Raw genomic sequence first — 18,387 nt, 5'->3', positions numbered from 1 at the left:
TTTATGGGCTGTTTTTAATCAGGTGGTAGAAAATGTTATTAGACAAGCCACTTCCCCAACTCTGTGTGTTCGCCTGCAAATGAGCCCGGAGCCCCCATTGCATTCTGGGATGGCAGACAGACTGTCATTAGCTCTAGGAACTCACCTGTTACGAGGGGGGGGGGGGGGCAGAGAGAGAGAAACTAACAGACAGAGGGATAATACAAACGGAAAAAACAGAGGAATGCTACAGAGAGATAAAGACAATATAGAGCAGGGGTCTTTAGGCCTGTCAGAATTATTACATAATCGTCAATTCGCAATTATTTGAGATAATCGCAATTATTTTGTCATAATCGTCATCATATACAAGCCTTATACAAGCTCATAGCGTGGCACTCGGAGTTGTGAGCTTGTAGATCACAACGCATGAGAGGGGGGAGGGTTAGGGAGAGAGAGAGAGGGAGAGAGAGAGATAGAGGGTGGGAGAGATAAACGCCAAATTCACACCATGACTGAAACTTGGCTTGGACCGCGTTCTGACAAAGTTGCATTGCTCGTGGCGGCGAGGAGCGATTTGATGCAAGAGGAGGCGGCGAGGAAAAGTGGCGCGGAAAAAAAAGTTGAGTATAAAGTTTTAGTTTTGCCAGATGATGATGAGAGATCTCTGCCTACTCATGTCTGGGGGAAAATCTAAATTCAATGAATCGAGGCTTGAGGAGGAGAACGGCTGTGAAAAAAAAAAACAGCGAACAACATCGAATCTTAACGCCCACTGCTTTGAAAACCAATCCTGACGCCGTCCCCAATATGAAAGAACTGCCTTAAACTCTTTGGATTGGTTCTGCAACGCTGTTATTTTCCATACAGTATGTTATTTCCACACAGTTTTTTACTCGCTGAACTTTTTTTTTTCTCGCTCGACGCATTTTGACAACGATTTAGCGCTATGAGCTTGTAGATCTGCTATTTTTTGAAAAAAATCTTGAAAAATGTGTACAAATCTTTAACTATATATATATTTAAAGCGAACATTTGTAAAATATTTAGTTCCAGGGACCTCCAGAAGCAAATATTTGAGTTACAAAATATATATATATATTCAAAGATTTGCACACATTTTCAAGATTTTTCAAAAATAGCAGATCTACAAGCTTGTATATCTGCTATTTTTGAATAGCCAGAGAGACAGAGATGCGTCCCTGGGTGGAAGGGGTTAAGACGGGCCTGAGCAGATGGACAGATAAACAGGAGGAGGAGAAGAAGGAGGCAACAGAGGTCAACTGCATAGAAAGATAAAGTCTTTGGGAAAGAGAGAGAGAGAGAGAGAGAGAGAATAGCTGACCTCTCACAGACCCTGTTTTCCTGATGCCAGATATAATCTGTCTGACGTTCAGACGGCGCTGCATGTATTTATGCATATTTTTGGTTTCTATCAGATATTCATCTTTTTATCGAATCAAAGTCACCAACACTTAGGGGACAAGAAGTAAATACAATGTGACTTGTTGCTGATATGTGTGATCTGATCAACAGCTTGAGCTTGGCTTCCATACAGAACCTGTCCAGATCCATTAAGTATCTGTCATGATCTCACCATATACCCCCTGTCCGTCCGTCCGTCCTGGGCCTGTTATAGCGCCACCAGGAGGCCAATTTGTGCAAAACCCATTTTTTTATATTACTCCTACAGATTTTATCCAAATGTCACGCAAATCGGTACACTGTATCTCTACAGTCATGTGATCAACACGGATCTGTCCCATGTTTCATATTCCATCCTCATTGCCTAAGGTGAACAAAATGCCTCAAATCATGAACGCAGCATGCGATTTCCGTGAAATTGTGCACGCACATTCCCACTATGTCAAGGAACAAATGCCACTTCAAAACTTTCAAATCAGCCGCATGGTGGCGCTATAACAGGCCGATTCACGTTTTTACTTATAACTGCACCGATCTGCGTGAAACTTTGCACGCACACTCAGAGCCGGTCCACCCTATACGCACCCTACGTGCGTAGAGCCCCGCCTACCCGCGTCTTTCTTTTTTTTTTTTGTCTTTTTTTACCCGCGTCTTTTTTCGCCGCCGCCCTTCGGGCCCTTTCCTGTATCCTGCTTAGGGCCCCTGTGGAGTCTAAACCGGCACTGCGCACACTCCCTAGAGGCTAAGGAACAACCTTTGCCCTGCATTTTTCACATCTGCCTTTTAGAGCGCCACCAGGAGGCCGAATTTTGGAAAACACATTTTTTTGCTCTTACTCCTTCAGATTCTGTCCAAAAATCACGCAAATCGGTACACAGTATCTCATCATAGTCATGTCATCAAAACGGATGTCTCCGATATTTCATATTCCTTCTTAATTGGCTAACATTGATTTAAAAAAGTTTGCAGGATAGGTCCGTTTTGAATAAAATTCCTCAAATCATGAATGCAGTGTCCGATGGCCGTGAAAGGCCTAAAAAAAATATGCCACCCTTTTCACATTAGCATATGATAGCGCCACCAGGAGGCCACAGTAACCTACCTCACCTTGTGCTCCGAGGAGCACTTTTTCTAGTTTATTGTTATTATTTTTTTAAATGTTCAGAACTCAAGATATCATGATTTGAAGATTTGCTGCTCCATTCACGTCTTGTTTAACTTCTTATTGAAAAAGGCTGTATCTTGGCTCCTAAGCACTTTTTTGGGGGCGGTGTAGCCCCACCGACCAAAAAATTTGTGTACCCCCTAACCCTTCCATTGTTAATGCAAATCGATACTTTTTTCATATCAACCAATCACATTACAGCTAGTGTCATCACCACTAACTGTAATGTGATTGGCTGACTTTGCAAATTCAGGACTGTGATTGGCTAGCGAAACACATGACACATGTGCAGCCCTATGAATAGCAGTATGGACTTTAAAAAAAGTCATTTATCCTTTTTAGCGGTGCCAGCCGCTCTACTCTTGACTATGTCCGTCCGTATGTCCGTTTGTCCGTTTGTCCGTTTGTCCGTTTGTCCGTTATGTCTGTTTGAGCACGGGCTTTAAACAGCTATAACTCCAGTTCGCAGCATGCCAGCAAGTCCAAATTTGGTATGTGGACTTACACCACCAATTGGGACGAGCATTGATTGCTGAAGCCCCGCCCCGCCCTATTATAGCGCCACCAGGAGGCCACTGGCTTTAAACAGCGCTTTACACAGCTATAACTCCAGTTCGCAGCATGCCAGCAAGTCCCAATTTGGTATGTGGACTTACACCACCAATAGGGACGAGCATTAATTGCTGAAGCCCCGCCCCGCCCTATTATAGCGCCACCAGGAGGCCACTCATCAAAGGCACCGCTTCCTTCACACAGGGTGGGATTTTTTTAAAGTGAGTCATGTTGTGATGACCACACACCGCCCACTTCACACTGGGTGTGATTTTTTTTTACAATGTATTTTTGGCCTTGGCACAGGGGGTGATAAATCCAGAAGTTTGCCACTGAATGAGTTAAGTAGTTGTACAACAGAGGGACCCATGGCGACCGTTCTGTTGTCATTTAGTGATGGGAAGTGGCTGGAAGGTCCCTGAAGCAGACCAGGGCTGGTAAAGTGGCGTGTTAAATGCCATCTGGTGGCACCCCGCGGGGTCCTCTGTGTGCATTTAACCCATTAAGACCGGGAACGCATCTATGTGTGTCATTTGACCATTTCTTGGGCTGTGTGTCATTTGACCATTACTTTGGCTATTCAAAAAATAGCAGGTCTACAAGCTCATAGCGCGGCACCGAGTGCCGCGCTATGAGCTTGTTGACCTGCTATTTTTTGAAAAGTCGTGAAAATGTGTGCAAGACTTTGAATATATATATATATATATCTTTAAGTGAACATTTGTAACTCAAATCTTATCGCACAAACAAAACAAACAAAAAAAACTTATGTTGCTTTAATATCAGTGGTTCTCAAACTTTTTTCATGTCAAGGACCCCCAAAATTATATATGTATTTGGCCGCGGACCCCTATCTTAAAATATTTCACCCTCACCAGAAGCAAAGATTTAAGATTTGCACAAAATTGTCACCATTTTTCAAAAAAAATAGCAGATCTACAAGCTCATAGTGCGGCACTCGGTGCCGCGCTATGAGCTTGTATATCTGCTATTTTTCAAATAGACCAAATAAATCTTAAAATGACACAAATGTTCGCTTAAAAAAACAAAACAATTGCACACATTTTCATGATAAAAAAAAAAAATCAGATCTACAAGCTCACAGAAAATGACACTCAGATGCGTTACCCGGTCGTAACGGGTTAATGCTTGCTGCTGCTGGCATCACTGACTCATCAGTCAGCCCCCAGAGCATCACAGAAACGCGGGGCTGTCAAAGGTCTGGGCTCCACTATCCAAACCCCCAGGATTTAGCAGGTCCCTACGGACCGGGCTAACTGCTGCTGAGACCTTATCGGTTGTGTGTGTGAGCCCCCCTGGATTTTCATTTCCCCTCCTATCCCCCCACAATCTCTCCTCCTCGTATGAGTGGGCAATAGCTAAAGAATGGACTTCAGGAGAGATAGAGGTGAGGGGGTTTAAGCCATTTAGACCGGGAACGCTTCAACAATAGCAGATATACAAGCTCATAGCGCGGCACTGAGCTTGTAGATCTGCTATTTTTTGAAAAATCTGAAATCTGTGCCTTTTTTTTTTTTTTTAAGCAAACATTTTTAACTCAAATCTTTGCTTCTGGGGGGGTCCCTGGAACAAAACATTTTGAGATGGGGTGGTCCGCAGCCAAATACATATCTAAACATGTTTTCTAAATCCTAACAGTATGTTCCTATTTCAGTGATGCTCCAACTTTTCCATGTCAAGGACCACCCAAAATGATATGTATTCGTGCTGCGGACCCCCCATCTCAAATTATGTTGTTCCAGGGACCCCCCAGAAGAAGAGTTAAAAATGTAAAAAAGTCAACAACAAAAAAAGCGGATCTACAAGCTCGTAGCGCGGCACTCGGTGCCGCGCTACGAGCTTGTGTATCTGATATTTTTTTTAATAGCCAAATAAATCTAAATATGACACGGATGCGTTCCCGGTCTGAATGGGTTAATCAGCCCGGGTTTGAGTTTCTTTCCCCCCGGTGGGTTTCTTGTTTGCTGGGTAAACAGATGGGCCATCACAGCAGGCTGCATGGCCGAGGGAAGGGTTTGTTCCCACAAAAAAACACACAAACTGAAAACTTCACTTTATATATCCTGGAAGCAAGCAAGCAAGCAAAGCCTCTTGAAACTGTGAAAAAAACATCTTTGAATAAATAAAAAAAGGGATTTAGTGAAAAACGTGTCGACACACCATGGATAGTAACAGGCTGTAGGCGATGGCATTAAAGCTGCTCTATGTAACACATTCCTGTTCTATCCTGGATTTTGAACCCGGGGCTCCTGCACACCTTTCACAAGTGTTGACATTTTTGACCACTGAGCTAATACAGTCTGTCTGCTTGGGGGAGAAATAGAATGCTGACCTTCAGGTAGGAATTTTTTGTCAAACCACTAACGGGATCGTGGCAAAGGTCATGTCCAACCTCCGTGGACAAATACATATCATTTTTTACATGAAAAAAGTTTGAGCACCAGTGATATTATTAGCAATTTAAGTAAAAAAAACTAAAAAAGAATGTTAGGATTTACAAGACATTATGTATAACCCACCAAAAGCAAAGATTTGAGTTACAAATCTTCGCTTTTAAAAAAAAGATTTGCAAACATGTTCAAGATTTTTCAAAAAATAGTAGATCTACAAGCTCAAGTTTCTTGAAGGCTACCGTCAGTACAATCAGGACTGGCTAATTTGCAGCTGTGTGCATTATAAATACTAAAGGTCATGTCTAACCTCCGTGGCCAAATACATATCATTTTTGGGGTCCTTGACATGAAAAAGTTTGAGCACCACTGATATTATTAGCAACTTAAGTAAAAAAAAAAAGAAAAAAAAACTATTAGGATTTAGAAGACATTATATAGAACCCACTAGAAGCAAAGATTTGAGTTACAAATCTTCGCTTAAAAAAAGAAGAAGATTTGCACACATTTTCAAGATTTTTCAAAAAATAGCAGATCTACAAGGTCAAATTTCTTGAAGGCTACTGTCAGTACAATCAGGACTGGCTCATTTGTAGCTCTGTGCATTATAAATGCTAAAGGTCATTCTTTCAAAGCTTGTCCCCCAGGCCACTTTGAACCTACGAGTTTTTTGGCATCACGCCTTCACCATGTACCGTAAATTACCACTCAGAACTCTGCTGTGTAGGTGCCACACTATAAAGAAAATATTGGTGGTATCCTTCAAGGATAGATATGTTTAAAAGCTGGGGGGAATAAATAGCCTTGTCAACTGATGTGTCTGGGGACTGGGTCCTCACAAGGGCAGTGCTACAAACATAGCTGTGTGTGTGTGTGTGTGTGTGTGTGTGTGTGTGTGTGTGTGTGTGTGTGTGTGTGTGTGTGTGTGTGTGTGTGTGGAGAGTAATTAATTGAAGCGGTTCACATGCACACAGCGAGGAAAGAAAAATCTCAGTCAGTATTTCCTTTGACGTGATGTGAAATTCCCTGGTGGTCTGTAGGTTCCTAGCGACAGTGTTTTATAGGGATTTAACCATGAAAGGAATCCCCCCCCCAGAGAGAGTCATATAAGGCTTATATGAAAACATATATTATATTAAACGTATTAATATTATATGAAAGTCATTGGTATTTTACTTGAAAAAACAAACATTGTAATTTTGGATTTTCCTCCTTCAGATTTTATCCAAATTTCACACAAATTGGTACACGTGATCTCTATAGTCATGTGATCAAGATGGGTCTGTTTGATTTTTCATATTCCATCCTGATTGGCGAATTCCGAACATTGCTGGCCCACACTATAACCTACCTGACCAGGCTCTGAGGAGCACTTTTCCTAGTCCATAACTAAGTCTATCTCAATTTTTCCCCCATTAATATCCATTCTCTACTATCTAAAAATACTGGAATGCCATTAAAACAACTATCTTAGCAACACAGGGATTCCATTAAATAACAACATCTATCTAAGCACAGGAATTCCATTTAAAACACCTATCGATCAACACAGCACAGATAAAAACAACTATCTCTCAATCCCGGAACGTCATTACAATCAATATGAGAGAAACTCTGGCATATGGTGGCTGTCTCGTTTCAGAGGAGTTGATAACAGGAAGGAAATTCATGGGCTGTGTTCTCGTTAGCTTCAAACTGATAATTGAAAATCTGGTTCCAAGACTTTTGACTCTGCTAGCTTGTTAACGCATTAACACCTAGAGGCCGATTCCACAAATGTCTTCTAAATCGGCTTTCTGGAAAAACGTGTTGCTATGTCATTGGTGCTAAAAACTTTTCCATGTCAAGGACCCCCAAAATGATATGCATTTGGCGGCGGACCACCATCTAAAAACATTGTATTCCAGGGACCCCAGAAGCAAAGATTTGAGTTAAAGATGTTCGCTTTAGAAAAATACATATCAACATTTTTCAAAAATAGCAGATCTACAAGCTCATAGCGCGGCACGAAGTGACGCGCTATGAGCTTGTAGATCTGCTATTTTTGAATAGCCAAATAAATCTAAAATGACACAGATGTTTTCCCGGTTTTAATGGGTTAAAGAACCGAGTTGACACCGGGGGTATGGTAACGTGCGAACACAAACACACACACACACACACACACACACACACACACACACACACACACACACACACACACACACGCACACGCACAGAGAGAGAGAGACACACACACAGACAAAAGCGGCTGGCTGTCTCAGACTCAATTACACATGAGGATGACAGCCAGAATGGAGAGGTACAGCATACACTTGCAAACACACCCCACAGTAATATAATATACACACACACACACACACACACACACACACACACACACACACACACACACACACACACACACACACACACAGTGCATAAATATGCATGGAGATTCTAGAAGGTATAGATGCCACAATACTCGCACACGCACGTACGCATGCATGCACGCACACACATACGTAAATGCCTAGCAAAAGGAATAGCTGATACAGGTAAAGCACAAAACACAGTGAAGGGTATTGAATATTTTATGATGTTTTTACTGGCCTGTCAGCAGCACAGTGCATGCAAAAAGTGTATTTGTGCGCGCGTGCGTGTGTATGTGTGCACGCGTGTGTGTGTCTGTGTGTGTTTGTATTACTATACTTGCGAAGACCAAGTATAGTAGAATTTGAAGAAATAAACAGTGTGAGGACCGTTTTCCTGAGACAAATTGTTGTTTTATAGTTAAAAAAACATTTTTTAGAGATAAGTTTACAATTAGAAAAGCATTCAGGTCAGGATTAGACATTTAGAGGTTAGGTTTAGGGATATTTGGAATTAGAGTTAAACATGATTTATACTTAGTTGTGCGCCAGTGTCATGCACCGAAAATAGCTGATCTATAAGCTCACAACGCGTCGCAGCACGGCGCGTTGTGGGCTTGTAGATCTGCTGTTTTTCGGCTTTAGGCTTACGGTTAAAAATGGCAATATTTTTTTTTTAAATGGCATTCATAACATGGCTGTACTAAAGTGTTGATGTCCTCACAAGTATAGTAATACAAACGTGTGTGTGTGTGTGTGTGTGTGTGTGTGTGCGTGTAAATCATACACACCTAGGAATGTGACGGTTTGTGTGTGGGTGTAGTGTGTATGTGCACTGTGTGGGCAGTGTGACAGGCTCCTACAGCATGACATACAGTATATACTGTATGTATATATACAGTAACAGTATAGATAGTGAAGCTATTGCATGTGGTGTCTGATTATGTAGCAGTGGTTCCCAAGTATTATTAAATATGGCCTATTTTGGCCAAAGCACATAATGTGTTTTCATTCCGGGGTAATTTTCAGTCCCTTCTGTGTATATTTAAGTCATAGTCATAATCTACCCTGTACATGTTTTGTTGTAATTGTTTATTTATACAGTATGTTCAATGACAAAAGCACAATTAACCCTTTAAGACCTGAAGCCGATTCTACAAAATGTGTTCTAAATCCCAACCTGTCTCTATATCAGTGGTTCTCAAACTTTTTCATGTCAAGGACCCCCAAAATGATATGTATTTGACCGCGGATCCCCCAACATATTTTGTTCCAGGGACCCCCAAAAGCAAAGATTTGACAAAAAAAAATGTTCGCTTTAAAAAAAAGATTTGCACACATTTTCTCGATTTTTCAAAAATAGCAGATCTACAAGCTCGTAGCGCGGCACTCGGTGCCGCGCTATGAGCTTGTATATCTGCTATTTTTGAAAAGCCCAAAGAAAGCAAAAAATCACACCCTGTGTGAAGAGAGTGGTGCCTTTGATGAGCCCCGTATTGATGTTGTTATCAATGTTTGTTTATTGGACATACATACGGACGGACACACAGACAAAGTCAGATATAGGAGTGGTTGGCACCACTCAAAAATGACACAGATGTTGTCCCGGTCTTAATGGGTTAAGTCGTTAATTGCAATTATTTGTATGACAGAGGCCATGGGACACCCATTTGACACTGCACCAAATCCTCAGTGTAAAATCTAACTCTGAGAGAGTACGCATGGAAGTTTCATTCCATTTTGACACATTTAAAAAGTTTGAAAATCCCCAAATGACATATACTTATAAATATAATGACATGCCCGAAATAGGGTTGCCGGGTTGAAAAGTTGTTAATTGCCATTGTGCGGCGATATCACAGCTAGATGCAAAGTGTGCAAGTGTAAAAGATTGCTAGCACGTGCGTGCGTGTGTGTGTGTGTTTGCAACACATTCTCACAGACAGGCGTCAGTTATTGGCGCTCTGGCATTTTCACCCCCGGCCTACACTATAGGCACCACAACTAAAAGGCACGTATTGGAGCTTAAAGTACGACTCGAATCATGAGTTGGACAACTGTCCTCGGTGGCTGCGCTTGACCAGTACTTACAACCACCCGTGATCCAATCCCACCGTGGGTACGATTTATTTTCTCTCTCCACGTATAGTTTTTGAGGTATGGGTTAGGATTAAGGTTAGGTTTAGGCATATTTTTGTGAGGTTAGGGTTAGGTTTAGGCATATTTTTGTGAGGTTAGGGTTAGGTTTAAGCATATTTTTGTGAGGTTAGGGTTAGGTTTAGGCATATTTTTGTGAGGTTAGGGTTAGGTTTAAGCATATTTTTGTGAGGTTAGGTTTAGGTTTAGGCATATTTTTGTGAGGTTAGGTTTAGGCATATTTTTGTGAGGTTAGGGTTAGGTTTAGGCATATTTTTGTGAGGTTAGGGTTAGGTTTAAGCATATTTTTGTGAGGTTAGGGTTAGGTTTAAGCATATTTTTGTGAGGTTAGGGTTAGGTTTAGGCATATTTTTGTGAGGTTAGGGTTAGGTTTAAGCATATTTTTGTGAGGTTAGGGTTAGGTTTAAGCATATTTTTGTGAGGTTAGGGTTAGGTTTAAGCATATTTTTGTGAGGTTAGGGTTAGGTTTAGGCATATTTTTGTGAGGTTAGGGTTAGGTTTAAGCATATTTTTGTGAGGTTAGGGTTAGGTTTAGGCATATTTTTGTGAGGTTAGGGTTAGGTTTAAGCATATTTTTGTGAGGTTAGGGTTAGGTTTAGGCATAGTTTCATGTGGCAGAGCGGCAAAATGTGACGCCAAAACGCGTCCGTGTATGCTGTGTGTGTGTGTGCCTTTATTAACACTTCCATGACGGCCGTCAGCCCATCCCATACGCAGCCTGAGTTAAGATCAGAATGACCGTTCGTTTGATTTCCTGCTATTCCATTGGCCAGTGTCTCCCCTCTGGCTTCAGACGATCCCGACACCTTCTCCCCCGCTCTGCGGGGGGCACAGCGGGGGATTCCATTGTCTTAATTAAAAAGTACCGGAAGGACTTCGGAGTGCTGGCTATTATTTTCCTATCTGTCTTCGTGAGCCGTGCACCCGGGCAAATTGCATTCATATAGACTTGAGTGTGCTCTTTGTTTAGTTTGAACTTAGGTCATAGTTTTTTTGCCATGAGCCTTGTATGTACTCTACTGGTATGACTTGTCACTGGACAAACAGGATGGTGACTGTTGGCTACACACACACACACACACACACACACACACACACACACACACACACACACACACACACACACACACACACACACACACACACACACACACACAGTTAAGTTATATAAAACGTTTTCCTTGAGCCATCCAAACATTCTCTGAAGTCAGCAGGTCGCTAATTGCATTCATCTACTGTCCTGCTCCTAAATGAGCCGCTGATGATGAAGACAGCCATAATTATAACAGGTAGAGATATCTGGGTCTCTCTCCATGGGTCTGAAATTAGGAACCGTTGAACCGCAAAATCAAAAATGTAAACTTTATTTTCTTTAAAATAAACTCCTGCACACTGCAATTAACTTAACACACACACACACACACACACACACACACACACACACACACACACACACACACACACACACACACACACACACACACACACACACAATAAATTAAATAACAAAATATCCCAAATTAATCTGTAAGTCTGGCAAGACGGACAACATACAGACACAGTCTGCATACATTTAAAACAGGACATTGGTGGCCAAAATAGATTTATCATGATAGTTGGGCAAACAAAAAAAAGGTTTTCCGATCTTTGGCTTGTGAAATCACCCATCAGTGGTCTAATGAGATGCACTCTGCTTCTTTCGAGGCTCCGTGTCACTTAACCCATTCAATCCTGGAACACACCACTGTCATTTTAGATTTCTTTGGGTATTCAAAAATAGCACATATACAAGCTCATAGCGCGGCACCGAGTGCCGCGCTATGAGCTTGTAGATCTGCTATTTTTGAAAAATCATGAAAATTTGTGCAAATCTTTGAATATATATTTTTTTAAATGACGATATTACTGGAAAGCGTTAATGCTAATTTAGTAGTGTCGACTGGCACGTCTCACAACGTTCTGAGTGTTGAGCCGATCGTGCTCTCTGCGACTCGCCGATATGACAGCCTTGCCAACAAATGTATACGACAAGTAAAATTTGGTCTGTGAGCATTTTCCCAACCAATCATAGTATGCAACATTTTAATTAAGCATATGCAAACCATCAGAAGTACGCCACACCGTCGGCAGAGCGCCTCTTTTTGCTGTTTTGATGTCAATTTCAGTGTGCGACACTTGGCACTCCAAGCACAAATAGGCTCTATGCACAGCAGCCACATTGGAAAGAAATTGGGCCTCCTCCAAGGTTACTTCCTTCACAACTGTTACCAATGATAACAGTTGTGATGAAGGCTCAGGAAAGGCTCAGGAAACAGAGTCAGGGTGCTGATATTGTGTCATGTTGGCTCACGGGAAACACTCTGCTACACCAGTGGGTCTCAAAGTGTGGTCCAGGCACCCTCATGGTTCCTTGAGGGGGTTCCAAATGGCCCCTTATGGATGTGTAACTCGTCGGTTTACAAAAACAAGACTCCGGTCAGCCAGTAGTTTGCTGGCAGGAGCTATGGTGATGCTCAACTGTTTTTTTTTTTTTTTATCTCTGGGACCCCAATCTACAGTGTACACTGATAATATTACACTGTAGATTAGATCTGTAAGGGTCCATTTGAGAGTCTGTAAATGCAAAAATACTCTCTCTGAGTGTACAAATGCAACCTAATGGATCTGTAAGGGTCCATTTGGTTGCATTTGTATGTCCTCAGAGTTACAGTATTTGGTTCCTTTGGTTCCTAACTATCAATCATTTTACTTGGAGGACCCCCTGGGATCCCAATCAAGGACTCCTTGGGGTCCCAGGACCCCACGTTGAGCACCACTGAGCTACAGGTTAGGGTTGGTGACCCCTGCGCCCTGACATTCGATGATGTAGGTGCCGTCACCGCCGGGCTCCTCCTCCTCCTCCTCACACTGGCTTATGGTGAACCGGGCCTGCGTGAGCTGCTCCGCCACGTGGATGGCCGTCTTGGTGTGCAGCGTGACGGCGCCGGTTCTAATCCGAGACCTCCCCTTGGCCAGAGCCATGAAGACGATCAGCTGGTCTTGCAGGAACTCGTCCACGCATCCCCTGTGCCCGACGTTCCTCAGCAGCATCTCGGCCGCCTCGGCGCCCACCTTGTCCGCGCCGACGCCTTTCCTGCCGAGAGCCGACCCGGCGAAGAGGCATCCCGTGGAGGACTCGGCCACGATGACGATGCCGTTCCCGCTGCCGCAGGCCTTGTCCTTGTCTTCCTGCAGACACCGGATGTCGACGGGAACGTCCTCCCCGATCTCCTTCCTGATGGTTCTGACCGCGGCCGCCGACATGTCCTTGGCCAGCTTGTAGGGCAGGACTCCGGCGACGAACGACCTGCCGTGGATCCTGGTGACGGTCCCCGGGTCCGTCATGACCACGGCGCGCAGCTCCTTCGCCGGATGCACCGTCACCAGCACCTCCCCCCCACCTCTAGGGTAGTACCCTCTGGTCCTGACGTCGAGGTCGAAGCGGACGCCGAACCTCTCCGCGACGGGCTTGAAGACCTCCACGACGTAGTCTATGTGCGGCGCCATCCCCGCGTTGGTTCCCCCCTTCAGGCAGAGCCGCGAGGCCGCGTCGGCGAACGCGGCGCACGGCAGAGCCACCTGCAGCAGCAACGCCACGCTCCCCGCGGTCTGCGCGTCCGCCACGTATCCCCCGGATCCCATCTTTCCTCCCCCCGGACTCAGTGTGACTCGGGTGGATCCGACGGACCCTCCGTCCAGCCGTCCGCCGCTGATGTCCCTGACCAGCTCCAGGCCGGCCAGGTGCTGCGGTCTGAGGCCCGGAGAGCTCCGCCCCGCCCGGATCCCGGTGATCGTGACCTCCGTGCCGGTGATGCAGCTCAGCGCGGCGGACACCCGCACGATCTGTCCTCCCCCCTCCATCACGCTGCCGTCGATCTCCGACATCGTTGAGTCTGTTTTTAAAGGTCGACTGTCAACCGTTGAACCGTTAACGAACAGATCTCACTGTGTGCGTTCTGCTTTCTCTTGCTTCTCCTTCCTCGGTGTGTCTGCTTCAGATGACGTCAAATAGCAGCGTTTTGAACGGGTTGTAGGATTTAAAATGTTAAGATTTAAATGAGGGACAGCCTTCTGACTGACAACGTTTGAGTCGTTCTGTCCACATGGAACGTTCCTCCTTCTTTACCTGCTTTGCACTTGATCCTGTCCCCTCATGTGTTGTCAGTGGCGGCCATGCAGATATTAAGCCCATATATGGACCGGACATTGCTGACGTCAGTGAACGTGGCATATGATATATACCCTTATATGGACTGAGAGATGCCCTACATCAGCACAAATCGGCAGAGAGAGAGAGAGCGATCAGTATTCAATTGTGAGATATGGCGTAATGATGGCACTTGAGCAATGGTTCTCCAAACTTTTTCATGTCAAGGACCCCCAAAATGATATGTATTTGGCCGCGGACCCCCATCTCAAAATATTTTGTTCCAGGGACCCCTAGAAGCAAAGATTTGAGTTACAAATGTTACAAAAAAAGATTTTCACAAATAAAATAAAAAAGGAAGATCTACAAGCTCATAGCGCGGCACTCGGTGCCACGCTATGAGCTTGTAGATCTGCAACCTTTTCTCCAGCTTTATTAACTCATTTCGCTGGGGACCCCCTGGTACCCCCCAAGGACCCCTGGGGGTCCAGGACCCCACTTTGAGAACCAATGCACCAGTGGTGGAAAAAGTACTCAAATGTTTTACTTAAGTAAAAGTATCAATACTGCAATATAGAAGTACTATGTTACAAGTAAAAGTCCCAAATTCAAAATTTACTTAAGTAAAAGTACAAAAGTATTGGTATCAACATGTACATAAAGTACCAAAAGTAAAAGTACTAAAATATTTGAAAATAACCTATGTATAAAATAGGGCTAAAGTGGTTAATGTGTGTTTCATTATATCATAGTTTAATATCTGAAAAGTAACTAGTTACTAAAGTTCTCAAATAATTGTAGTGGAGTAGAAGTAAATGTATTGGAAATTGGAAATACTCAAGAAAAGTACAGATACCTCAAAATTGTACTTAAGTACAGTACTTAAGTACATGTACTTAGCTACTTTACACCACTGCAATGCACTAGAGGACAGACCGTGGGGTCAACAAAAATCCGTGGTCCAATCCCAGCCTGTTGTGTTAGAGATATGTCATTTGGGACCAAAGTGTTGGAGCGAGCAACCCATCGCCCCCCTCGGCCCCTTGTGGGGCTTCAAATAAATGACACCGGCAGAGAGGAAGGTCTCTCTCTTCTATTATGGAAGCAAATAGAAAGAGAGACAGTTTTAGCCCTGGAGCAAATCCTCCCCTCACCCCTCAATCATTCATTCTCCCCTCTTTCTCTTTCTCTCTCTCTCTCTCTCACTCTCTCTTTTTTTCTGTTTCTTTGTGTCTCTTGATCTTTCTCTTTGACTCTCTCTCTCTCTCTCTCTCTCTCTCTCTCTCTCTCTCTCTCTCTCTCTCTCTCTCTCTCTCTCTCTCTCTTTCTGTCTGTCTGTTTGTCTGTTTTATATGTCTGTCGGTCTGTCTGTCTGTCTGTCCCTCTCTCCTTGTATGTGTCTCTCTTTCTATATCTCTGGGGAAATCACAAATGAGAAATGTTTTTTCTTCCAATTCAGTGCTAAGTTTCTCTCTCTCTCTCTCTCTCTCTCTCTCTCTCTCTCTCTCTCTCTCCCCCCCCTCCCCACCTGTGCCCCTTCACAACCTTTTCTCCAGCACTATAATAATCTTTACCGCTTACAATCAAAGCTCTTCTCTTCTCTCCTCCTCTCTTCCATTCATCATCTCATCTCTCCATCCCCGCGCAGCCTCCCTCTCTCTCTGGTCTTCACCTTATTTGTCCTTCCACCAACTTCCATCTCTCTTCCTCTCCTCCCCCTTTCCCTGTGTGGTGTCACCGCCAGGGTTGCCACGTCCGCTTATTATAAGCCACTTTGGGCTCGTTTCCTCTGTAAAGGTGCTTGAACATATCTGTGGTTGTGTTTTTTTGGGGCTTTTCTAAAGTGTATAGGCGCTTATTTTGGGCTTGTTTCATGATGTTCTTTAAACCAGTGGTTCTCAAACATTTTCATGTCAAGGACCCCCACATTAATATATATTTGTCTGCAGACCTCCATCTGCAAATCTATTATGCCAGGGACCCCATACACATTTTTTGTTGTTCATTTTTTTTGCCAGACCCAGAGGGTCGGCCTACATGAGGCTTTGTCTGTCCCTCTTTCGTCCCTCTTTTGTCCCTCTTTTCCACTTTTCCTCTGCACACACGTCATGTGAAGTCCGGCCATTCAGATTTCAACCACTAGGGGTCTGGCAGTACCAGGTCTCCTGGTTCTAGTTTTTCAAAATATTTCTCCTTCTCTTCTTTGTCTCTCTCTTCTATATTCTCCTCTCCAATATCTCCTTTTGTTCTTTCCGTGGCTTTTTCCCAGTAGCCCCCCCTCCCTCCGAGCAGATAGATGCGACTCAAATGGTCCATTATTGATCAGCTTAATTGAAGGCGTCGGGCCTGTCTCCCACCTGCTTCACGGCTGTGTGGGGCCAGTCCATGGCATTTACATGCTTGGATAGAGATGCGAGGGGGAGGGGGAGGTATGGAGGGAGAGAGAGAGGGGATTGAGTGAGGGAAAAGGTGGGATGGTTGGTTGGAAGTGCTAATGATGAGCCTGTCAAAAAACAAACACGTTTCTCCTTCTTTCTCTTCTTCTTTTCTCTCCTCTTCTCGCTCTCATGTTCTCCCTCATTCAGCCGTCTGTCTCTCTCCTCTACTTCTGTCTTATTTAACTCGCGTTAAATATTCAAAAATAGCAGATCTACAAGCTCATAGTGCGGCACCGAGTGCCGCACTATGAGCTTGTAGATCTGCTATTTTTTTGAAGAATCTTGGAAATTTGTGCAATATATACTTTTTTTAAAGCGAATATTTTTTAACTCAAATCTTTGTCTAATAATTGGGGTCGCTGGAACTAAACATTTTGAGATGGGGGGTCCGTGGCCAAATACATATCATTTTGGGGGTCCTTGACAAGAAAAAGTTTGAGAACCACTGATATTATAGAAACATACTTAAAAAAATAAAAAATAAATAGGATTTAGAAGACATTTTGTAGAATCCCCCAGAAGCAGAGATTTGAGTTACAAATGTTTGCTTTAAAAGTAAATATATATTAAAAGATTTGCACAAACTTTTCCAGATTAAAAAAAAACCCAGCAGATATACAAGCTCGTATCGCGGCACTCGGTGAGGGTAAACCTAAACGCTCTTTTCGAGAATAAAAAAAAGGTTTCAATCAATGCAGCCGTCTCAGTTGCCACGGACACCCATTATACCTTTTTTATTTTATCTCCTCTCTCTCTCTCTCTCTCTCTCTCTCTCTCTCTCTCTCTCTCTCTCTCTCTCTCTCTCTCTCTCTCTCTCTCTCTCTCTCTCTCTCTCTCTCTCTCTGCCTCTGTTCTGTAGTGATATTCCTTTGTGTCATGGTGAGTGAGAGGAGGATTGCTAACAAAGACAAGGGGGCCTGTATTGATATTCCACTAGTTGTCTCTCTAAAGATGAGTAGAGGTGAAGGTTCTCTTTGTCTCTCAGCTCGGCTCTTTTGTGCCCAAGTTGTTTCTCTATTTTACATAAAATAAATTACTGCTGGAACCAGCTGCATGGGGGAAATTTGCACATGCAAAGTATAGGAAATGTCCTCTGTTTCCTCGAAACCCGCTGCCCTCCAACACAGCACTTAATTAAGTCATTGGTTCCCAAAGGGGGTCCCCAGCAAAATGAGTTAATATAGCGTTTAATCATATTTTATTCTTTGGCTATTCAAACATAGCAGATCTACAAGCGCGGGTTGACTGACAATGAGAACAAAGGAAATCACAGCATCTGAATATGCTGCCACAGCTTTCAGTTTGTTTTAGCAGTTGTCGTTTCCACTGCGTATGTGATTTGCAGTGACACAAAAAAATCTAAAATTATTCTTTATTTTGGGGGTTTTCCCGTTTTTCCGTTCATCACAAAGAACCAGGAGATAACCTTTTCCAAAAAGTTGCTGCTCCATTCACTTCAATGTTAAAAAATAAACAGACAAAAAAATAAGATTTTTTTCTAAGTTTAAGCTTAGGAAAGTCTGGCTGTCTGTGAGGGTAAAAAAAAAACTCTGGCAGTTTAAGAGTTAATTGTCATACAAATAATTCCGATTAATTATTTCGTTTTTTCTTTGCATTGTACATTGGGAAATACCGTAATGAATAGAAATTGCATTTTTCTCACATTTTAGACTTTGTAAAATGTAAACAGAAGATAGCACAGGCCAGATGTGACACATAACTT

The 18,387-nt window shown here is 43.3% G+C and overlaps 2 protein-coding genes across 2 annotated transcripts in view; one reads left to right on the top strand and one right to left on the bottom strand.

The window, feature by feature from the left end:
* LOC311035279 (neural cell adhesion molecule 2-like) overlaps nt 1–18,387 on the top strand; it is a 658,788-nt gene that overhangs the window by 51,599 nt on the left and 588,802 nt on the right. The gene's annotated exons all lie outside the window — the stretch shown is intronic.
* Nucleotides 12,861–14,234, bottom strand: LOC311035068 (RNA 3'-terminal phosphate cyclase-like; the record flags this gene model as incomplete). Its single annotated transcript, XM_084043146.1, has 2 exons — nt 12,861–13,989; nt 14,206–14,234. The coding sequence occupies 2 exons, from the start codon at nt 14,232–14,234 to the stop codon at nt 12,861–12,863; spliced, it is 1,158 nt and encodes a 385-aa protein (XP_083899272.1).

The sequence above is a fragment of the Gymnoscopelus microlampas genome (genome assembly GCF_963454915.1).
Source record: "Gymnoscopelus microlampas genome assembly, chromosome: 19".
NCBI lineage: Eukaryota > Metazoa > Chordata > Actinopteri > Myctophiformes > Myctophidae > Gymnoscopelus > Gymnoscopelus microlampas.
The sequence above is the reverse complement of the archived record's forward strand: the minus strand, read 5'-3'. Positions and strand labels throughout refer to the sequence as shown.